General features: G+C 51.3%; 3 protein-coding genes across 7 annotated transcripts; all 3 read left to right on the forward strand.

The window, feature by feature from the left end:
* Window positions 1–204: 204 nt before the first annotated feature.
* myo1hb (myosin IHb) lies at window positions 205–8,417 on the forward strand. The gene is made up of 32 exons (XM_088391774.1): window positions 205–231; window positions 2,378–2,539; window positions 2,872–2,987; window positions 3,050–3,245; window positions 3,306–3,386; window positions 3,443–3,622; window positions 3,695–3,793; window positions 3,911–4,024; window positions 4,102–4,173; window positions 4,261–4,380; window positions 4,445–4,512; window positions 4,797–4,902; window positions 4,981–5,061; window positions 5,124–5,215; window positions 5,276–5,370; window positions 5,445–5,491; window positions 5,567–5,647; window positions 5,720–5,825; window positions 5,944–6,061; window positions 6,160–6,273; window positions 6,342–6,418; window positions 6,486–6,554; window positions 6,612–6,696; window positions 6,762–6,924; window positions 6,994–7,077; window positions 7,144–7,237; window positions 7,318–7,364; window positions 7,439–7,574; window positions 7,641–7,711; window positions 7,783–7,880; window positions 7,942–8,041; window positions 8,129–8,417. The coding sequence occupies exons 1-32, from the start codon at window positions 220–222 to the stop codon at window positions 8,153–8,155; spliced, it is 3,111 nt and encodes a 1,036-aa protein (XP_088247900.1). The 5' UTR covers window positions 205–219; the 3' UTR covers window positions 8,156–8,417.
* A 388-nt stretch (window positions 8,418–8,805) lies between these two features.
* susd2 (sushi domain containing 2) lies at window positions 8,806–14,213 on the forward strand. 2 transcript variants are annotated; one of them, XM_088391776.1, is made up of 16 exons: window positions 8,808–8,990; window positions 9,071–9,269; window positions 9,338–9,489; window positions 9,556–9,723; window positions 9,814–9,985; window positions 10,156–10,357; window positions 10,445–10,530; window positions 10,598–10,866; window positions 11,891–12,025; window positions 12,096–12,245; window positions 12,338–12,586; window positions 12,780–12,963; window positions 13,154–13,248; window positions 13,568–13,759; window positions 13,841–13,934; window positions 14,035–14,213. In XM_088391776.1, the coding sequence occupies exons 1-16, from the start codon at window positions 8,879–8,881 to the stop codon at window positions 14,069–14,071; spliced, it is 2,496 nt and encodes an 831-aa protein (XP_088247902.1). In that variant the 5' UTR covers window positions 8,808–8,878; the 3' UTR covers window positions 14,072–14,213. The 2 variants fall into 2 exon arrangements, with proteins under 2 accessions (XP_088247901.1, XP_088247902.1); XM_088391775.1 differs by having other exon boundaries at window positions 8,806–8,990; window positions 9,556–9,985.
* A 326-nt stretch (window positions 14,214–14,539) lies between these two features.
* Window positions 14,540–20,702, forward strand: taok3b (TAO kinase 3b). 4 transcript variants are annotated; one of them, XM_088391794.1, is made up of 7 exons: window positions 14,540–15,434; window positions 15,877–16,113; window positions 16,181–16,309; window positions 16,643–16,846; window positions 16,907–17,146; window positions 17,227–17,439; window positions 17,558–20,702. In XM_088391794.1, the coding sequence occupies exons 2-7, from the start codon at window positions 15,928–15,930 to the stop codon at window positions 17,903–17,905; spliced, it is 1,320 nt and encodes a 439-aa protein (XP_088247920.1). In that variant the 5' UTR covers window positions 14,540–15,434; window positions 15,877–15,927; the 3' UTR covers window positions 17,906–20,702. The 4 variants fall into 4 exon arrangements, with proteins under 4 accessions (XP_088247920.1, XP_088247918.1, XP_088247919.1 ...); XM_088391792.1 differs by having other exon boundaries at window positions 14,540–14,889; window positions 15,013–15,434; window positions 16,643–17,146; XM_088391793.1 differs by having other exon boundaries at window positions 14,540–14,889; window positions 15,076–15,434; window positions 16,643–17,146.
* The last annotated feature ends 159 nt before the right edge of the window (window positions 20,703–20,861 follow it).

A 20,861-nucleotide genomic window follows, 5' to 3' on the forward strand; every position in this document is an offset into this window, starting at 1 on the left:
AAAGCCGAACGAGCTGAGTTGCAAATCTGGAGCAGAGTATTTACGGCAATGTTTCGGGCGTAGTGTTTGAAATTAAAAAAAAAAAAAAAAGGTGTCGGCACGCTCATAAATACAGTTCAGCGCTGTATATATATATATATATATAAGGCGCCCGCCTTCAGCTTGTTTGGACTCACCAACAGAGTCGAAGGCGACAAAGCGGAGCTTCATCGCTCCAGCATGGACACAAAGGTGAGACAATTTTGGTCGCGGTTGATTGACCCTTGTCGCCGAAGATGCTCTGCTCGGTTTTGAACGACTAGCCTGATGTGTACTTTGATATTTATATCAATCTTTTGCCACTTTCTGCCGTCACTGTAGCCAATGGTAATTACAGTAGAAGAGACAAAGTGCGTGGAGAGACGCCATTCCCGCCTGGTCGATTGATGTCATGCAATAACAGCATGTTGCTGCCGCCAGGCGTTCTCTCAGCCACGTCGGCGGCCGGTAACCTTAGAAGCCTCTATTGATGCCCATACAGGAAACCCGGGTGTTAAATATTAAGCAGAGGCCAAAGACATTGTTGTTGTTGTTGTTGTTGTTGCTAAAAATGAAACAAAATGGCCGCTGCCATGAAAGTATATCACGGGCAAGCACATTGTCCTTGTTGAAAATGGGAGATGGATTAGAAAAAAGAAGGATTTTATAAGACCTATTTTTCACTGCCTGTTCTTAGGTCTGGACCAATCATCTCCAATGAAGGCCACTTGGCCTACTGTATAATGCAGTTAGTTGTTCTTTGTGTTGCTGACATGGCGGCTCTCAAGTGCAGCGCATCATTAGCTTGAAATCCATCTGTCTAATCAAAGATCAGTAATCAAATACCTGTGTTTTAATTTTACGGAGAGCGCTAAGGACGGACGGGGACCCTGGAAAGATCGCCTTTCTCCATCCTTGTATTACACATAAACACACACAGATCCCGCCTGAGGCTCCATCAATGTTTAAGTATCGCGGCCGCCGATGCGAGTCGTGACCGCCTCATTAGGTGGCAAGGGCGCGCTTGCGTCCTCCTCCAGCTCACTCTTGGCCGATGGAGGGAAGACTCACTTGATGACCGGCTGGGGTTCCACCATGGGTCTACCTCGGGACCCCTAAACTTGTCATTGCCGACTTCGTTTTTCTGACTGACGCTGACTAAAGTAGAAGAGCTTTAGGTCTGAGCGGATTCAAGCAACGAGAGCGATTGGACCATGACTCACGTGGAGGTGACAGAGGTAACGCAAACTTTTTCATCATCTTGCGTACGGACGTCGCTACCTGAGGCAGGCAGACATTTTTTGGAGAAACCTCCGAAGCGGGGGACCCCCTGGAGCGTGAGCTAGCGTAGCATTGAGTCACGTTTCCTTGGACACGGTGCAGCTGTTCACTCTTAGAGACAAATGAGGTTCGCGTAGCGCCCTCAATATTCAATTGGAGGATGTTTTCCAGTCATGTTTGTGCCCCCACCCCGCACATTGATGCTTCCCCATTGGAGGAAGTGGAAAGTGTAATCCGTGGTTGTTTCCTCTCTGAAGTTAGTCGTGAGCCGAAACCTTCAGCGTACAGTAGGTGGCTTTCTTTAAACTTGAGAATGGTTGACTTTTTAGTTTTCTGCGTCGGTTTATTTCCCCACCGAGACTTGATGAATTTTGTTTCGCATGTCATCGCTGTTTTTAATAGGAGCCCTTTTTATTGTGGGAGTTTTCTTGAACTATGTTTGCCCTCAAGTCATGAATGCATCATTGTGGCGCGTACGACCAAAATTGCCGCTGTTTATTGACCTAATTGGGCTTGTGTTTGCAACCTCCTCATTCATATATGAACATAATGTCCGTTTTTGGCATTGTCTATTTTTCTATTTTTATTATTTAATTGTTGTGTCTATTCTTTAATAATTACCACTAAAATCTGAAGCTCCTTGAAAGAGACATTTGAAAAAACAGCGGGAAAAAACATTTTGCGTCTCACCTCAGCATAAGCCGAGAAGATTAGATAGCTTGGTCTGAATAGCGATTCATCACCAGCAGAGAGGACGCCAGCAAGGTCCTGTCCGGGAAGTCACAAAAATAGGGACAGACAGTCCGATAAGGAGCAGCGATGTCATGCATATCCGTGATATGAGATCCAGCTCAAGGCGCATGTACGCCCAATCACTCTGTTTGTCCAAATCAACTTCAACATTCAACCTCGCAGTGTTGGTTCACGTCTGCCACCGAGTGGTGAATGGTGATATAACATCAGATGGACTAGCAACAGCTATTCGTTTTGTTGTTGTTGTTGTTGTTGTTGTTGTTGTTGTGAGGGTGCAACAGAAGCGGGCTCGCTCGAAAACATTGTTATTTCTTGTTTGCGGCAGAGCCTGGAGGAGCGCTGCAACCGCATCCTGAGGAACATGGAAGCCTCCCTCACAGCCCGGGACCGCGTGGGGATCCAGGATTTTGTTCTCTTGGACGCCTACACCAGCGAGAGCGCCTTCCTGGACAACCTGAGGAAACGCTTCCAGGAGAATCTCATTTATGTGAGTGGCTGAAGCGAGCTCACGCTAAGCCCTATGCTAACCCGTATGCTAACGTTGAGTTTCCGCTTGGCCACTTATTCCTACAAATCTCACATTTGGACTGGACTCTTATGACAGTTCATACATTGCCCTGGCCGCTAAATTAGGCAAGTGGCCTTGCTGAAACGGCAAGGTCCCGGAAGGTCACCGCCACGATTTAGCAAAGCGATTGTTCCCGATGGGGACAACGTTAATCACGCAGAGGGCACCTTCTCCACGCGACTGGCCTCTAGTGAAGGCAGACGTACGAGCTCGCGGCACCAGGTGACCCCCGTGACATTGCGTCTCTGCAGACCTACATCGGCACGCTGCTGGTCTCACTCAACCCGTACAAGGAGTTGGACATCTACAGCAAGAAGCAAATGGACACCTACATGGGCGTCAACTTCTTTGAGCTCCCGCCTCACATGTAAGTTGTCGTTTGCGAACGTCGTCGCGTTCGCCAGCGACACGCTTCTGTGTGCCGCTCAGCTACGCGCTGGCCGACAACGTGTTCCGCACCATGATGTCGGAGTCCAACAACCACTTCATCCTGATTTCGGGCGAGAGCGGCAGCGGCAAGACGGAGGCCTCCAAGAAAATTCTCCATTTCTACGCCGTCAGCTGTCCCAGCAAGAAAATCCTCAACGTCAGAGACCGGTTGCTGTTGTCCAACCCGGTTCTGGAGGTCAGTGAGCGAGCTCGGCGCCTTTCCCCTTTCCCGCTCTCGACGTTTGCCGTCCTCCAGGCTTTCGGGAACGCCAAGACCCTGAAGAACGACAACTCTAGCCGCTTTGGGAAGTACATGGACATCCAGTTTGATCACCAGGTAGACTCCAGGCACCTCCAAAGAGCCAACCCCCGTTTCTAGCGAAATTCTTTCAGGGCGGGGCAGCCGGCGGACATATTCTCAGCTACCTGCTGGAGAAGTCCCGTGTGGTCCATCAAAACCGCGGCGAGCGAAACTTTCACATCTTCTACCAAATGCTGGGAAGCGGCGACGAGGAGCTGCTGCGCTGGCTGGGCCTGGAGAACAACTGCCAGCATTACAACTACCTGGTTCAGGTCAGGCCCGACCGACCGAGCGTGCCGCCTGTCGGCCATTTTGGCGACTCACAGAGCGCGCATCTCCTTCAGGGCGGTTGTGCCAAAGTTCGCTCCATCAACGACAAAAGCGAGTGGAAGACGGTGCGCAAAGCTCTCGCCGTCATTGACTTCAGCCAGAGCGAGACCGAGGTAGGAATCCCATTTTTCGGGTGTATGAGTTGCTACAAATTCTGCCTAGCAACAGGATATAAATAATATAAAGTGACAAACTAAATTTTGATGGCATGTTGTGTGGACCTGAACCAGCACCTGTTTGGAATCATCGGCAGCGTGCTCCACTTGGGTAACATCACGTTTGAGGCGGACGCTCGCGGCTACGCCGGCCTCCGCAATGGCCGCCAACTGCACTGGCTGTCCAAGGTCCCGCACAGAGCAAAACGTCCTCACTGATGGCTGGCCGGCCGGACTCGTGGTAAAACTGCGTCTTTGTCCTCCAGTTACTCGGGATTCCCGCTCAGGTGCTCCAACAGGGCTTGACCCACCGCAAGATTGAAACCAAAACAGACGAGGTGACAACATCCGCGCAAGCTAACGCAACTAGCCTGCTAACGCAGTTAATCTCGCTAAGCGATGAAATTTCTCTCGCGCGGGCGAAGGTGTTCAGTCCCCTGTCGGTGGAGCACGCCGTGTATGCCAGGGACGCCCTGGCCAAAGCCGTCTACGGACGCACCTTCAACTGGCTGGTCAACAAGATCAACGAGTCGTTAGCTAACACGGTGAGCAACAAACAGCATTGGGCATGAAGCATCGATGACATCATCAACACAAAAATGTTGATAGGATTCCTCCAGGAAGACTGTGATTGGGCTTCTGGACATTTATGGATTTGAGGTTTTCACTCTCAACAGGTGAGATCATTTCACGTCACTTTTTACATTTAAAAACAAGAGAATTTAGGAGAAAAGGCACGCTCGAGCACGGGATTGAGAAAAATGCTCCGATACTGTCACACCGACACCACTTTGTTGCACTCTGTGTTGTTTGTCTCATTTGTGCTCCTTTTACAGAGCGCCCCTAGTGGTCAGATTGAGACACCGCATCGCATGTGAAAATACCAGTAAATGATAGTGGAAAGACAGAGCGCAATTTGATTTTTTTTTTTTTTTCTGTCTTTTTTTCCCCTCAACGTCAGTTTTGAGCAGTTTTGCATCAACTACTGCAACGAGAAGCTGCAGCAGCTCTTCATCCAGCTCACCCTCAAGTCGGAGCAGGACGAGTACGAGACGGAAGGCATCGAGGTGCGTCCGGCCCGACGGCAACGCTGCCGGTCGACAACCCGAGTGACGTGACGTGGATTTGTCGTTTTGAGCGCGCAGTGGGAGCCGGTGCCATTTTTCAACAATCAGATCATCTGTGACCTGGTGGAGGAGAAACACAGAGGAATCATCTCATTATTGGTGAGGATGATGACGACGCAAAACAAAATGGAGGCCCGTCTCACGCTCGCCTCCTTGTGCAGGATGAAGAATGTTTACGGCCCGGAGAGGCCAGCGACCTCACGCTGTTGGAAAAGATGGAGGACAAAATTGGCGGCCATCCTCATTTTGTCACGTAAGAAACGTCTTTCGGAGACTCCGGAGCAAACGCCGACGAGCTCGCTGTTTTCCGCAGACACAAACTGGCTGACCAGAAAACCAGAAAAACTCTGGCCAGAGGAGACTTCCGCCTCCTGCACTACGCCGGAGAGGTCACGTATCGCGTCGGAGGTGGGAAAAGCCGGCGTGTCGGGTCCGGCGTCCGCTGTGGCCTCGGCCGTCATTAACATCTGATCCATTTTCAGGATTTCTGGACAAAAACAACGACCTTCTGTACAGAAACGGAAAAGAGGTCAGTTCTGGGTGGGAAGTCCTACGTGGTGCCGCTTTTGGTTCAGATCCAGCTTCCTCCCTCCCTCCACTCCAGGTCATGCAACAATCCAAGAACGCCATCATCCAACACTGCTTCCCCCTCAGCGAGCCGGACCAAAAGAAGAGACCCGAAACCGTGAGAGATCCGAGACACCTTCTCCCATTTTTGCTTTTCCTTCTCCTGAGCGGGCCGTTTTTTTGGGCGCAGGTGGCGACTCAGTTCAAGAGCAGCCTGGCGGGCCTGACCGAGATCCTGAGGAGCAAAGAGCCTTGGTACGTCCGATGCGTCAAGCCCAATGAAGACAAAGAGCCAGGTGAGGCCCGAGTGTGCCGGCCGGCCGGCCGGCGGGCCAGGTGGCACCCATGGGGTTGACCGAGCTGCCTCCTTCCCTCCTTCCCTCCCTCCCTCCCTCCCTCCCTCCCTCCCTCCAGGTCGCTTCGATGACGTGCTGGTGAGACACCAGGTCAAGTACTTGGGTCTGATGGAGCACCTGAGGGTGCGGCGGGCGGGCTTCGCCTACCGTCGCAAATACGAGATCTTCCTCCAGAGGTAAGCCGGCAAGGGCAAGTCAAAACTGATGACAGGTGGGAAGTCCAAAGAAGGTCACGTCTCCAAAAAATTGAAAATCTGCCTGCCGACGTCACCAGGTACAAGCCCCTCTGCCCGGACACCTGGCCCCATTGGAGCGGCACGGCGGCCCAAGGCGTGCGAGTCCTCGTCCAGCACCTGCGATACAAACCCGACGAGTACAAAATGGGCCGGTAGGGAAACCCAGTCGCCTTTTGAGAGCCAGTCGAGCGACATCACGCGGCGTCTCGCTTGCCTCCAGGACCAAGATCTTCATCCGCCACCCGAGAACTCTGTTTGCCACCGAAGACGCTTTTCAAGTTTGCAAACACAAGCTCGGTGAGAATCGCCACCGTTTTTATTTGAGTACCATTTTTTGGGACCATTTTCCGGCCGTGCGTTGCAGCGACGGCCATCCAGGCCAAGTACAGAGGCTACCGAGTCAAAGGCGACTACCAGAAGCAAAAAGAAGCCGGTGGGTATTCTCGAGGCTTTTTTCCCCCGACTCGCCGCTGACAAAGCGCTTATGCAGCCACCAAGATCGAAAACTGCTGGCGAGGCCTGGCGGCCAGAAAGGAGCGACAACAGAGGGAATGGGCCGTGGGGATCATCAAGAGGTACGGCCGCCGCCCACCCGATAAACGTCGCCGCCCACCCACGGCCGTCGATTCTGCTGCGGCAGGTTCATCAAAGGCTTCATGACCCGCCACCAACCGGGCGGCGCCGTCAACCGGGAGTACCTGGCGTACGTGAGGCACAACTACCTGACCCGGCTGAAGGAGAACCTCCCCGAGACGCTGCTGCGCGCGGACTCGTGGCTCACCCCCCCGCCCGTCATGAAAGAGGTCTGCCGGCGGCCATAATTGTTCACGGCCATCTGGAGGTGCTTAGTCCCCCCTCCTCCCGCTTTGCAGGCATCCATGTTCCTGAAGCAACTCTTCATTCGCCACATGGTGCGCAAATACGTGCGAGGAATTTCCCAGGAGAGGAAGGCGCAGGTACGTCCCGCTCTGGCATTTGCGCGTCGCCAAACGGCGAGCGTGATCTTCTGGGCTCGTCGGCAGCTGCTGCTGAAAGCGCAGACCAGCTCCATGTTCAAGGGCAGGAAGGAGAACTACGCGCTGAGCGTGAGCTCACCTTTCCTCCACACCAGAATCGGCAAGTCCAATCGGGCGATCCGTCAAATGACATCCACCTCCACCGTTAACGCTTCCATTTTGTCCATCCGGGCTGGACAGACATGAACGTCAAAGTGTTGCAGATGATGGAGCACGAGAACGTGAAGGTAAACTTGGGCGCCGTCTAAATGCTGGCTGGCCACGGCCATTACGCAACCGGATTTTGACTCGCCGTCGGCAGTACGGCGTCCCGGTGGTGAAGTACGACCGCAACGGCTTTCGACCTCGTCCTCGCCAGCTGGTCTTCACCAGGGAAGCCGCCTACCTGCTGGACCGGGCCAAGATCAAGGAGAGGATCCGTTACGGCTCGCTGAAAGGTCCGGCCGTAGCCGAGGGCCGCTCCTCGAGGAAGTGCTCTTGACGACATCTTGTTCTGCCTTCAGGAGTTTCCGTGAGCAACCTGAGCGACAATGTCCTGATTCTGCACGTCACCTGCGATGACGTCAAGCAGAAGGTACAAGATGATCCTCTTGAGTTTCCCAATTGCCGCCTTTTCTCGACCCGGAGTATTTTTTTTTGCGCTAGGGGGATCTCGTTCTGCAGTGCGACTTCCTGTTCGAAGCCCTCACCCAGCTGAACGCCATCGTCGACAAGCGTGACTTCATCAGGGTGGTCCAGGGCAGGTACGTGGGGGAGGGGCGGGGCTTTCACTGTCGTACTAATTGAGTCCAATTCGAAATCCAGCGTGCGATTTGACATCCAGCATGGCAGAGAAGGCTTCGTCGATTTCAGGAGCGGTCACGTGTCGGCGGTCTACCGAGCCAAAAATGGACATTTGACTGTGGTATAAAAAATAAAATAAAAATCCTAAATGAACCTTCTGTTCGAGCAGAAAAAACAAACACACTTAATGATTCAACGTCCTCCTCAGGAATCCACCAGCGCCAAATCCAGATGATTTGGGACGACGTCGCCCCCTGCTGGCAGATTTTGCAAACAGCCACACTCACTCAAGAAACTTTTTTTTCTTTTTTTTACTTTTTGCCACTTAATCTCAGCATATTAACTGTTACTGCCAATATTTCACTCAAGGATTGAGTAAAAAAAAAAATATATATATATATATATATACAAAAAAATGATTTACAGCACACTTGGTAACCACCATGTCAACGTTGTCACTGTTGATGACAATAAAAGCAGATGCTTCTGAGATTAAATCATTGAAGGTTGAGTGCTGCCCCCTAAAGGCGCTCTCCTGGTTCTGCGGGTTCTCAAACTTTTCCAGCAAATAGTAGCAGGCACCCACTAAAAAACGAAGCCTCACAATTATGAGCGACAGCAGGTAGAGTAGTAGGCCTAAGCGTTCATTAAAAAGCCAGCGGCCGCGTGAGGCCCCCCTCATTCCATTCCTAAGACTTTTTTGACACTGCTTTCTTTATCGCGATGGCCTCAGATTGATACGTGCAGCTGCACTCAATAAAAAGCCCACATAAAACTTTGAGTGGTGTCAAAGGTGCTCACGAGAGCAGTAAAAGACGCCGGCCAGCGGCCATGGCTCTTTTGTCTTGAGAAGAGCGGAATAAAAGCGGGCCAAAGTCCGGCGACGGCGCCATGCGGACCTCCGCCGAGCCTTTATCCAAAGCGTTATCTAAAGCGACGGGCTTCAGTTGATGATTGAATGTCATCTGGAGCGGGCCGGCCGAGTTTCGTCGGCCGCTCGCACAAAAGCCAAAAGATGCAAAAGTCTGTCATCTTGGTTCTTCTCCTCTGGTGGATCACCGGGACACTCGGTAAGCGGATCTTTCGTCACTTTACGTCCATCAAATGAGTGAAGAAATGTGCCTTTTTTTTGTTTTGTTTTTTTGCGGAGGCGAGTCATGCGAGGGCAAATGCGGCCAACCGGCGGGCTCGTGTTCGTGCCGGCCCACGTGCGCCTCTCTGGACGACTGCTGTCCCGATTACCGGCAATTCTGCGTGGAATTCTCCCCGCAGTCGGGATCCGTTTTGGGCGGCACCGATTTTGTCGTACTCCACGCGACTTTCAACCAAAGTTCTCTAATCGTCTGCAAGTACGACTTTGATCGCTCCAAAGTGAGGTGACCCCAAATGACCCGGGTGGCCTCCGCTCCTCGTTCAGGTTCATCGACAACATCAGGACCAAGGGTTACGTGGACTCCAAGCAGCGCGCCCACTGCGTCTCGCCCCTCCTCTACCAAAGCGGCTGGATTCCCGTGCAGGTCTCCTCCAATTACGGCATCACCTTCAACAGAGCGGGCTCCTGGCTGGCGGGTACGTGACGTCCCCGTTCCGGTGTCACGCATTCGGACCCGAGTGAATATTTTGCGTCTTGCGCAGTGCATACCGGCAAGCTGGACTCCAAGTTCAAGGCGGTTTTGGTGAACTCCACCAAGTGGCAGTACTACGGCACACCCGGGGTGGGCGGCGCCTTGCAGGTGATCTGGAACACGTCGCTGGTCCAAGCAAAGAGGGTCAACATTGAGCTGTGGGGCTACAGGGAGATTGGTGAGGGGGGGGGGGGGGGGCACCGTCTAATTGCTGGAACACCGTCCATTTTTGGAGTACTTTTTCAACGATTGCGCAATTGTTCTCCAGGAAAGCCCTACTCGGAGCAGTGGCGTGCCGAGTGGAGGTATCTTTACTCCCTGGCCACGGATAGCGCCAACAACGGCAGCTTCACTTTTGTGCCTCGACCTTCAGCCAAGTTCTCAAGTTGGGAACTCGGAGCGCTCCGGATCAGTTCGAGCGCAAACCCAAATGGTTTGGTGTACGTTCAAGTTTCTTGTTAATGACGTCTGTCATTTTAGAAATGTAAACAATCGATGTTATGCACATCTTCATGACATCGATCTAGCTAGTTTGCTCGCTAGCTATTAGCCTATGAAAGGGACAAAATACATTTTCAAACTGACACGATGGCTAATGATATAACGTTAGGAATGTGGAAGCGGCGTGGACCGAGGACCACGCCCTGGCCTGGCACCTGGACCAGAAGTTCCGCAACGACTCTGGGGCTTGGGCGCTGGACAAATGTTTAGCGTGGGACCTGCTGGAAAACGACCTGCCCAACTTCCTGGACGAAATTATCGACTGCCCCTGCACCCTGGCGCAGGCCCGGGCTGACACGGGAAGATTCCACGTAAGCAAACGGCCCTCAAAATCCAGGCGCCATTTCTTCGGTTGGCCCGAATTAAAAAAGGATTTCTCTCTGGCTTTGCACATTCAGACGGATTACGGCTGCGATATGGAGAAAGGCAGCGTGTGCACGTACCACCCGGGCAGTATTCACTGCGTGAGGGCCGTACAAGCCAGGCAAGTCCATTGGGAAAATGCTCAGCGTTCCTAGAAAATAGGCTCACGTCGGACACGGCGTCCGCAGTCCCACATACAGGGCGGGTCAGCAGTGTTGCTACGACAGCAGCGGCGCTCAGGTCCTGACGGCCGACTCCATCGGAGGGAGCACCCCGGACCGGGCCCACGACTGGGGCTCGCCCCCGTACCGCCACCCCCCCCGGGTGCCCGGCCAGTCCCACTGGGTGTACGACGTCCTCAGCTTCTACTACTGCTGCCTCTGGTCTGACAACTGCCACTACTACTTCAAACACAGACCCTCCAGCGACTGTCGGCGGTACCGGCCTCCCGCCTCAGGTCGGGAAACAAACGTTGACGTTTGCATGATTGCCGCCGTTTTTAGATGAGCTCACATGCTCAACGACGTCATCTGCACACGCCTTGACACGGATTCATGCTATTGAAACATAAAGATGGTTTGCTCATTGAGGACATTTTGGGGACAACATTCCTCAAATTTCCACCTTCTTACAGTACGAGCAATCTTGCATATTTACTTCTTACTTCTGCATTTGCTCACCAATTCAGAGCAAGATTATTATAGTTTTGATTCGAGTTAGTTTTTATTTTGCTTTGAGTATTTTTCAAACTTAGTAAGTTTTAATTTGTTTTCAAGACAGCTTTGTTAGTTTTTAGATTGAGGTTGTTGTTTTTTCAAATGCTTAGTTTTACTTCAGTTTTAGCATTAGTTTTCTTTTTTCTTGTACAGTGGAGATATTTTAAACATTACGTCAAAGAAAAGCGCTCCTTACCTGGCGCTGCGTGTCCGGCTGCGTATGTCAACAAAGTAGCTGAGCCATTTGAACCGTGCAAACCGCGCGCGAATTCGTCGCTTGGGAGTGACGTCATCAGATGGCGCTTTTTTTTTATTCGCTGTTGTTATATGACGTTACTTCCGCCTGACGCACATTAACGGGACTACAACTCCCAGATTAATGTTCGATCGTTCTCCCAATTTACGGCCGTAAAATACATGAAAAATCACACTTGAAGTCAACCGCAAAGGATCGTGTATTGAATGAATTGCCAAAGACAAAAACCAAAGGACATCTGTGACATAGTTAAAGTTTTGGGAACGCAAAATGTCATATGTAAATGTTCCGTTTTTTAAGCTTCTATTCGTTGAACAATTACAAAATGTTAAATGCAGTCCTATTCAAACGATTACTGCAAGTGAAGTGCTTGAAATTAAATTTGAAGCCACTAAAACAGGACGCAGTTTGAACAATTACTGAAATTGAGTGATACTGTCACGTACCGCTAGAGGGCGCCCCCGTAGCACTTTTTGCACTCACTCATCTCCGTTTGCTCCCTCCCCCAGCTGTTGTGTTTGGAGATCCACATTTCATAACGTTCGATGGCGTCCGCTTTTCTTTCAACGGCAAAGGCGAGTACACTTTGCTAACGTCTCCCGGAAAGCGTCTGACAATCCAAGGCAGAACCGAGCCGGTCAACGGTAAGCTAAATACGGTCGCGTCGAAAGCGCGCTTCCTGGAGATTTCATCACATTGATTTTCGCCACGCAGAAAATGCGACCAAGCTGTCGTCCGTGGTCATGACAGAAGCCACGTCGGACATCATCGAGGTGCGTCTGGTCGCCGGTGATGACAACCTACAAGTGCTGCAAAATCAAAAGCGACTTCTGTTCAATGAGCAGAGCTGGATGGACCTGGATGGTGAGGAAAAACGACCTAAAGATAACTGGGCTGAAAAAAAGGCCCCAAATATCCAATTGGATTTTTGCAAATGCTAAATTGTGTCTTGTCAGGTGTGTTTGTGTTTTCGCCTTCCGGCGCCAACGTGACGGTGATGTTCCCCAGCGGCGCTGGCGTGGAGGTGCGTCTCCGCGGCCCTGCCGTTACGGCAACGGTGCTCCTGCCGGAAGAATTCCACAACTCCACGCGGGGTTTGTTGGGCAACTTCAACGGCGTGGCCGGCGACGACCTGCTTCCCGCCCACGGCGGCTTGGCGGCCGGCGCCAATAACACTGAGGAGGTTTTCAACTTTGGGGCTAGCTGTGAGACAATCACTTCATATTTGAAATGAAATTGACATTAGCAAGAGTATATATTAGAATGACCAATGGAGCAGTTTTGATCCTCTAAAAATACAATAAATGACATACAACTATAGTTTTTCAAAAATGAGAATTTCTATCTTGTGAAATGTTTCCACACGACTTCAATATGAGTGTTGTTGTTGTTTTCCAGGGGCTGTCTCCAACACATCCGCCTTGTTTACGTACGATTCCAAATACCTTTTGGACACCTTTTACAACTCTCCGAGACACGACCCCGATTTTATTCCAGCGTTTTCAGTCCCAGAGAATGCCAACGACCCGCTCTACAATATTGCTTCAGACATTTGCTCCGGAGACGACTCTCACTTCTGCAGGTATGAATCCCAAAAAGCATAAAACAGACAAAATTGGATTTGTTTTGTGTTTTCAAACTGAAGTCCCAGTTGAGGTTTACTGTAAAAATGTTTTAATATAATGACTGGGGAGAAAAAAAAAACCCTAACATTTTTCACCAAATCAAAAAAAGCTGCTAACGTAATGGCAACACGTCATGATTTTTTGCAGGTATGATATTTTGGTGGGTCGGAGTTCGGAGCTGGGAAAGGCCACCAAAGCCTCGTTCCGTGGTCACATTTCTCTTGTGGAACACTTGAAGCCTGGTAAGTGTTGACTCATTGAAAGTATTTGCCAGAGAACCGTCAGGTCATCAATAAAATATTGTAACTTCAGCAAAGATTTAGCACAGCCATTCGTAGATATAGATTCGTATCAAACACAATTAGCAGAAGGCTCAATCACATGCTAAGCTAAGGTCACTAAGTTTCGCATTAGCATTTTATCGCGTGAGGCTAATAGCGCCGCTAAGTTATATATCCGGTATGCAGTGCACGTTAGCATTAGCATGTCACAATCCAATCCAATCCAAGTGCGTCATGGTGTCTTTGTTGATTGTCATTTGGACTTCCTGTCGGCGTGCAGTGATTTCCTGCGGCTGGCTGGCGCCTCCGACTAACGGCAAGAAGGAGGGCACCACCTACCTGCAAGGGGCCACGGTGCGCCTGCTGTGCCACGACGGCTTCACGCTGCAAGGACCGGCCCAGCGCACGTGCCAGGCGGACGGCACTTGGTCGGCGGGAGGCGACACCGTTTGCCTTCCCAACAGTCCTACTGGTGCGTCCACATGTGCGAAAACAAGTGTCAGCCTTCCTTTTTCACCATTTGCATCAACTTGCTTTCTTTTTTTGTCGACAGGCAACAACACGGCCGTAATCGCTGGTTCTGTGGTCGGCGTTCTACTGGGGGTCGCGCTCATAACAACGGGGGTCGTGCTCTGGACCAAAAAGCGGTGAGGGTCAAGCAGCATTATTCTGATTTGATGATGTCATCCCGTTTCTGATGGGATGAAACGTTCCGCTGATCTAGTTGGCGTTTTTATGTGTTTGCAGGTCGAGAACGTCATCGGGAATGAATGTCAATCTTTAACTGAGAGCGGGCCCTCCCTTCCTCTTCGTACAACCTTTGTCTTCATAGTATAGAGCACGAGTAGTACAGCGGCTTAATTGTGTTCCGCTGACATTGCACAATGACTTCCAAAAGTGAAAATAAATTCTTTCTTGCTTCTTCAGTGCAGTTTTACTTTTGGGCACCCATTGATCTATCGAGCTGTCCATCGTTCGCTAGCTTGCTCGCTATCTGGTCATTTGTTGAAGAAAACTGAACGAGATTTTTTTTTCATTTGTGTTTATATTTCAAATGATGTGTATAGATACTTGTATTACTTTTATGACAGTATTTTATTTCTATTTCCCCCCCTCCTACTTATCCATCTGCCCGTTTTCATCTTCACACCTATCCGCCATCACGAGAGTCATAGTAAATTGAGCGCGTGCGAGCGTGCGCGTGCGCGCGCGCGCGCGGCGTAGTATTGCGCGGTGTCTCTTTAAGGGAAGGGGGAGTGTAAGAAAAGCGGGACCAAAAAAAGAAAAAGAGAGCGAGAGAGAGAAAGAGAGAGAGAGTTGAGGAGATGAATAGAAGGCACGAGAAGCACCTACCATGACCAAGTGCGCTGTAAATGTAGGACACACATCCGAGCCTTCGAGCGGCGTCACATCGGGACGCCTGGGCACCATGTCCGGACTCGCCTCCCGCCGCCGGCCCGCCGCCGTCGCCGCCGCCGCTAGCACTGCCACCGCAAGCGCCACCGCCGTCCTCCAGGCGAGCATGGCAACCGTCACCCGGGGAAAGCCTGCCTCCTCTCCGGTGCCACTAAATTACATCACATCTTTCCGCGATTATCAATGGTAGGCATTGCGTAATTGCCTCCCCCTCCCCCTTGCTCCGTATTATTATTATTATTATTTTCAATTTGTCACCCCCGCCCCCCTGCCCCCCCTCCCCGACCGCCCGCCCGCCCGCCTCTGGAGAATCACGGCGGCCTTTGGTTTTGCATTGATTGGCTGGAGGATGCCCTTTTCCCGGCCAAAAAGGACTCGCAGCCCGCGTTGAGCGGAGCTGCAGGATGCGCGTGAGGCCGGCGGCGGACGTGTGCTGCATTTGCGGACGTCGGACACAACCAGAGCGGGCCTGCTGCGCCGGCGGGCCGCTCCAGCTCCTCCTCCTCCTGCAGCGGCGGCGGCGGCGGCGGCAGAAGCGCGGCTCCTCTTCGGCTCCTCCTCTGCTCCTCGTCCCCCCTCCGCGGTGCAGGAGCATGCTGCCGGCGTGAAGAAGGGATGAGGCCGCGCACGGGGACTCCAGCGGGCCACAGCTGCGGCCTTCTTCTCACCACAGCCGGCGGCAGCCAAGCCACTGCGAACGCAACACCGCCATCGTCACATCAGCATCTTTGGTACTTGGCACTCTTCGTCCGTCGATTGCATGAACAACAAGAACAAGAACAGGGGGAAGAGGGGAGGGGGGGGGGGTGGCGTTGGGGGGGAGAGAAGTGTAATGCGCGTGCATGTGCGTGTGTGAAGGGGGAGGAGGAGGGGGGAGCGCGCGCACACGCGCGTTATGCGATGACTACATCCATCCGTAGTCATGGCAACCACATCCTGTTAATGGATGTTATTTTCCCTCTCCTCCTCACTCACCTCCTTAAAAAAATCGACTCACGCTGTTCGAATGAATTTGAGATTTGAAAAAAAAAAGACAAATTCCACCGTTAGTAACCGGCGAATGAAAATTCAAATGCGGTTGCAAAAGTGTGCACACCTTCTAACGTACTGCCAGCATTTCAAGTCCAAATCAAATAGGCTTTTTTTTTTTTCTTTTCTTTTCTGGTTTTGCAGGTCATCAGGCAGATCCAGGAGCATGAGCAGAACTTTGAGCTGCGGGAGCAGATGTCTGGCTACAAGCGCATGCGGCGGCAGCACCAGAAGCAGCTGATCGCCCTGGAGAACAGGCTCAAGGCCGAGATGGACGAGCACAGGCTGAGGCTGCACAAGGAGTTGGAGACGCAGGCCAACGACACGTACGCCGAGCTGGAGCGGCTGGCCAAGCGCCACGCCGCCCAGACCGACAAAGAGGTACGGCCCGTCGTCCGTCTCCGTTGCCAGAACGGCCACGATAGCCACCCGTGGCGCCCCCCGGCAGATGAAGTCGGTGGCGGCGGAGGAGAGGCGCATCCAGCAGCAGATCGCAACTCAGCAGAAGAAGGAGCTGACGTCCTTCTTGGAGAGCCAGAAGAGAGAGTACCGACTCTGCAAGGACAAAATCAAAGAGGTGAAAAGGCGCTCGCAAAAATTGCTTCCCCCGAAGCTCAAAACAATTTTCTGCAAAATGGACACAAATAATGATACACGTGGAGATTGTTGAAAACGTCTACTAATTCGAATGGATTTTAAAAAAGGGCAGGAGCCGATATCTGCCGATTTAGCGCCGATCAATACACACTGCTCGACAACAAATGCATTTTTTAAATGAACCTACAATAAAAAAAATTAATTGTAAATGAGTTGGGACCCCAAAAAATGGTGACCCTTCCTACTTTTTAGCGCCACTAGGCGGCGCTTGCCAGTTATTGCTGCTGTATTTTGCGTGTTGTCGAATTTGCAGGAGATGAGCGAAGACCCGTGCACCCCGAAAGAGGAGAAGCAAGAGCGTCTTTCGCGGCACAAGGAGACCATTCAGCGCTCGCAGGCCGAGGAGGAAGCCAACCTGCTGGCGCAGCAGCGGCTCGTCTACGAGCGAAGCTGCCGGGCCCTCAAGCGCCGAAGCCTGCTCAGGAAGCACGACTTTGAGCAGGAGCAACTCAGAGAGGTGAGCGTGTTCCTCGCGGGTGGCACGGCGCCAATCCAAAATGTCCTCCCCTCTCGCCAGGAGCTGAACAAGAAGAGGAGCCAGAAGGAGATGGAGCACGCCCTGATGATCCGCCAGGACGAGGCCACCCAGGACCTGGAGCAGCGGCATCTTCACGTGCTCCACAAGCTGCGCGTGGAGCTCATGCGGCTGCAGCACCAGACCGAGCTGGAGAACCAGGAGGAGTACAACAGCCGCAGGCAGCACGAGCTCCTGCGCAAACACGCCTTGGAGCACAGGCAGCAGCCCAGAGACCTCAAGGTCACCTTCGTTCACCTTGAAAAAGTGCAAAACTAAAAAGAACATGAAAGGGTGAATTGAATTTGCGCGTCCGTCCTCAGGCGCTGGAGCTGCAGATCAAGAAGCAGTTCCAGGACACGTGCAAGGTTCAGAACAAGCAGTACAAAGCTCTGCGCAACCACCAGCTGGAGGTCTCGCCCAAAGCGGAGCACAAGAGTCTCCTCAAGGGGCTGAAGGAGGAGCAGACCCGCAAGCTGGCCGTGCTGGCCGAGCAGTACGAGCACTCCATCAACCAGATGACGGCCTCGCAAGCGGTACGCGCCGCCGTGCCGTGCCGTGCCGTGCCGTGCCCTCCCCAAACTAGCCTCCGTGCTAACAACGGAGGCGCGACACACGGTAGACAGACGATAAAGCCGTCTTGCCGTTATGCAGATGAGGCTGGAGGCGGAGCAAGAGGCGGAGTGCGAGGCCTTGAAGCAGCAGCTGAAGCAGGAGATGGAGCTGCTGGACGCCTACCAGAGGAAGACCAAGTCCCAGATGGAGAGCCAACACGAGCGAGAGCTGCAGAAGCTGGAGCAGAAGGTCTCCATCCGCCGGGCCCACCTGGAGCAGAAGATGGAGGAGGAGCTTTCGGCTCTGCAGAAGGATCGCAGCGAGAGGATCAAAACTCTGCTGGAGCGTCAGGAGCGAGAGATTTTGTCCTTTGACAGCGAGACTCGCATCCTGGGCTTCGGGAGTCTGGGATCTTTGGACTTGTTCCTCAAGGACGACAACAGATGAAAGCGGACCAGCCGGCGGCCACCTTTTCCTTCCTTCCTTCCTTCCTTCCTTCCTTCCTTCCTTCCTTCCTTCCTTCCTTCCTTCCTTCCTTCCTTCCTTCCTTCCTTCCTTCCTTCCTTCCTTCCTTCCTTCCTTCCTTCCTTCCTTCCTTCCTTCCTTCCTTCCTTCCTTCCTTCCTTCACGCCGGAAGCCGGGCGGATCCGGCCACTCGCCGTCTTGGGATTAGTCGTCCGTCCCCCTTTGTCTGGATTTTTGGTATCAAGTGAATAATTCAGGAAATTTTTTGCTAAAATGGGCACTTTGATATGTTTCAGTGGAACTCCATGGTGTGTGCGTGTGTGTAGAGAAGGGGTGGGCAAAGTGTGGCCTGGGGGTCAACGGGGCCAAATCTCTTCTCGAATCGGGTCCACAGTGGGCCAAATGACTTTTTTTTTTTTTTTTCTTGGATGACGTCATTGTAAAGTGCTGTTTTTCCCACCCACGGCACAATCCAGATCTTCTTCTGCTCTAATGAGGCCAATTCAGGTCGGCAAAAAGTCCAAATGCAAGCAAGATCCACTTTTGATTTTTGACCTCTTTGCGGTTGAAAATCCAAACGTGAGCACAAAACCTTTGCCCACCCCCCCCCCCCCCCACCACACGCCCGGCCGGGACATGCTGGAATGTGAGCTGACGACACCCACAACACCTCCCCGTGACGTTCTTCTTCTCCTTCTTCTGGTCCTTCTGGTTCTTGTTCTCCTTCTTCCTGTTTTTCTTTGTCTTCTCGTCATCTTCTTGTCTCTCTTCTTCTGGTTCCTCATCTGGTCTTTCTTCTTCTGGTCGTCCTTCTTTGTCTGAAGCTGCTTTCTTTTTTTTCTTCCACTTGTTGTTTTTGCGGAATGTGAACGTCGGCGTGGCGGCGTCATGGCTTTTCTCATTGCATGCACTTTATTAGGGACACGTGACGCATGGCTCCGTTTGTAAATAAAGTGGCTGTCAGCAGGATTTTTAGGTTGCCCCGCCCCGCCCCCCCCAAAAAACGGACAAGCTATGATGGATTCACATCTGCCTTTCTTTGAGTTGTCGTGCCTTTTCTCCAAATTTGATTTGCTGTTCTTTTGTCTCCATTCGCTCATCCGACGTGTTGTCCACGACCAATGGTGACAATTGTGCTGTTTTTTGATATGAAATCAATATTTGTACTTGAGCATAGAGTTAGGACACGCCCACCCAAACCCGTCTATTTACTCACGTGACGGAGCTTACAAGTTTTTTTGTTGGGATCGTGTAGTTGTGAGACTATTGTAACGGCGGACGGAACGACACGCGCACGCACACGCACGCACGCACGCACGCACACACACACACACGTGGCAGATTTGCAATTAGGATGACGACGACTCGGACACTTTTCACGGGAACGCAAACTTGAGTGAGAGTTTTGATTTTCAGTCATGGGTGGATTCCCGTGGAAAGCGCAGAATGTTACAACAGTTGTGACGCAATATTTGCCGTGACGTTCGCTGAGCAGGTTGCACAATTTCCAGTTTTCGGACGAACGAATCGTTTGGTGCTTCATTTCTTACGCCAGTTTTAGCCTTGTCGACCCTTTCGCCGTCAACGACACGGACAGATTGAGCCAACGCCATTTTTTCCCAACTCATTGACGGTTATAGACGTCAACGATATTGACTGGGTTGGCAGTGAGTGAGTTAACCCCATTTTTGGTGCTTTTGCAGGCGACAGTTTTTGGTCCTCGAAAAAAATCCGGGGGCTTTAGCGCACATGTGATTTGGACTCGGACCTTCCAGAAGACACTACTTACATCGATTGCGTGGTATTGCTCGCACATGGATTCCGTCTTTATCTCCGTCGTCGAGGTTGCCTAAAACCAGAGAAGCAAATCGGAATTAGAAAAAAATAATAGTGCAACAGTGGTCCAGGTCCAAATATCCCGTGCACTTTGAACCCATAGCAGGTTTTAGCATCGGGCCAAGAGCGATATCGGGTAGTCAAGGACGCTGCCGATACCGGACACCGATACTTAAAGCAAAGTTGAGTTAGTCCTCCTCGGCAGTAGTTGGCGCTGTCCTATTTGACACATTGACAGTGAGTGCAATAGAGGACTGCCCCCTAGAGGCTGAAACTGGAACTTCACCTTGATTTGGCAAAAACGGAGTTGGGTTCTCAATGATTCTTTTAACTTGATTTCATGGGCTGGTCTTGACTTGAATAAGAAGAAAAGGAATTTGAACATCCCCAAAGGCAATAGAAAGGAATCAATGTGAGCCTCGATTGACCTAAAAAAAAATAAAAAAATATATATCATTTTCACAGTACGGTGATGATGATGATGTTCCTGGTATGCAGTAAGGCCTTTTTTATGCGTGCAAGTCGAAAAAGTACTACGAGGTTCATTCGGTGGCTTCGAATGACATCACACACGTACACAAAACACACACACACGCATAGAAAATTGCAAAAACAAAGAAAAGGCTTGGCCGAGTGCTTCAGAAGCATTCCCGACTTGGCCGAATGCGGTGCGAAATGATTTGAATGACGATGATTTTCATGACCAAGATGATTTGGATTTTGATGATGTGTGTTTCTAGAAACGTGTGTTTAGTTAGAACTTAAATATGAGGTGACGGTTGGACGGATAAAGGGGAAGGACACCGGCCGGCCGGCCGGCCGCCCGCCGTTTCCTGTGTGGTTCCAACACAAAATAAAAGACTTTCTGTTCAGCTCTTTGTCGTAGCGCATTCCCCGTTTCGCGATTTGATGACAAAGGCAGAAAATAAAGCCTTTAAAGATACTTTATGGATGATATGTTTGGCCTAAAATATTATCACTTATACATTATTTTCAAAATAAATCCTTCAAAAATATATATTTTCTTCAATTGAAATAGTTTGGAGAATTGTACATTGACAAAAATATTTTTGGGATATAAAATAAGGAAATAAACTCAAAG

Source organism: Syngnathus floridae, chromosome 12 (assembly GCF_059516105.1).
Source record: "Syngnathus floridae isolate MCC-2025c chromosome 12, RoL_Sflo_1.0, whole genome shotgun sequence".
NCBI classification, from domain to species: Eukaryota; Metazoa; Chordata; class Actinopteri; order Syngnathiformes; family Syngnathidae; genus Syngnathus; species Syngnathus floridae.

Coding starts and splice junctions, on each gene's coding strand:
- susd2 (XM_088391775.1), top strand. CDS start 8,879: ATGTCATCTGGAGCGGGCCGGCCGAGTTTCGTCGGCCGCTCGCACAAA. Junction 12,246..12,337: donor GAGCTGGATGGACCTGGATG/GTGAGGAAAAAC, acceptor GTGTCTTGTCAG/GTGTGTTTGTGTTTTCGCCT. Junction 12,587..12,779: donor TTTCAACTTTGGGGCTAGCT/GTGAGACAATCA, acceptor GTTGTTTTCCAG/GGGCTGTCTCCAACACATCC.
- myo1hb (XM_088391774.1), top strand. Junction 4,381..4,444: donor ACGAGTCGTTAGCTAACACG/GTGAGCAACAAA, acceptor AAATGTTGATAG/GATTCCTCCAGGAAGACTGT. Junction 7,078..7,143: donor CCCAGGAGAGGAAGGCGCAG/GTACGTCCCGCT, acceptor GCTCGTCGGCAG/CTGCTGCTGAAAGCGCAGAC.
- taok3b (XM_088391791.1), top strand. CDS start 15,928: ATGTCTGGCTACAAGCGCATGCGGCGGCAGCACCAGAAGCAGCTGATC. Junction 16,310..16,642: donor GCAAGGACAAAATCAAAGAG/GTGAAAAGGCGC, acceptor TCGAATTTGCAG/GAGATGAGCGAAGACCCGTG. Junction 17,440..17,557: donor AGATGACGGCCTCGCAAGCG/GTACGCGCCGCC, acceptor GCCGTTATGCAG/ATGAGGCTGGAGGCGGAGCA.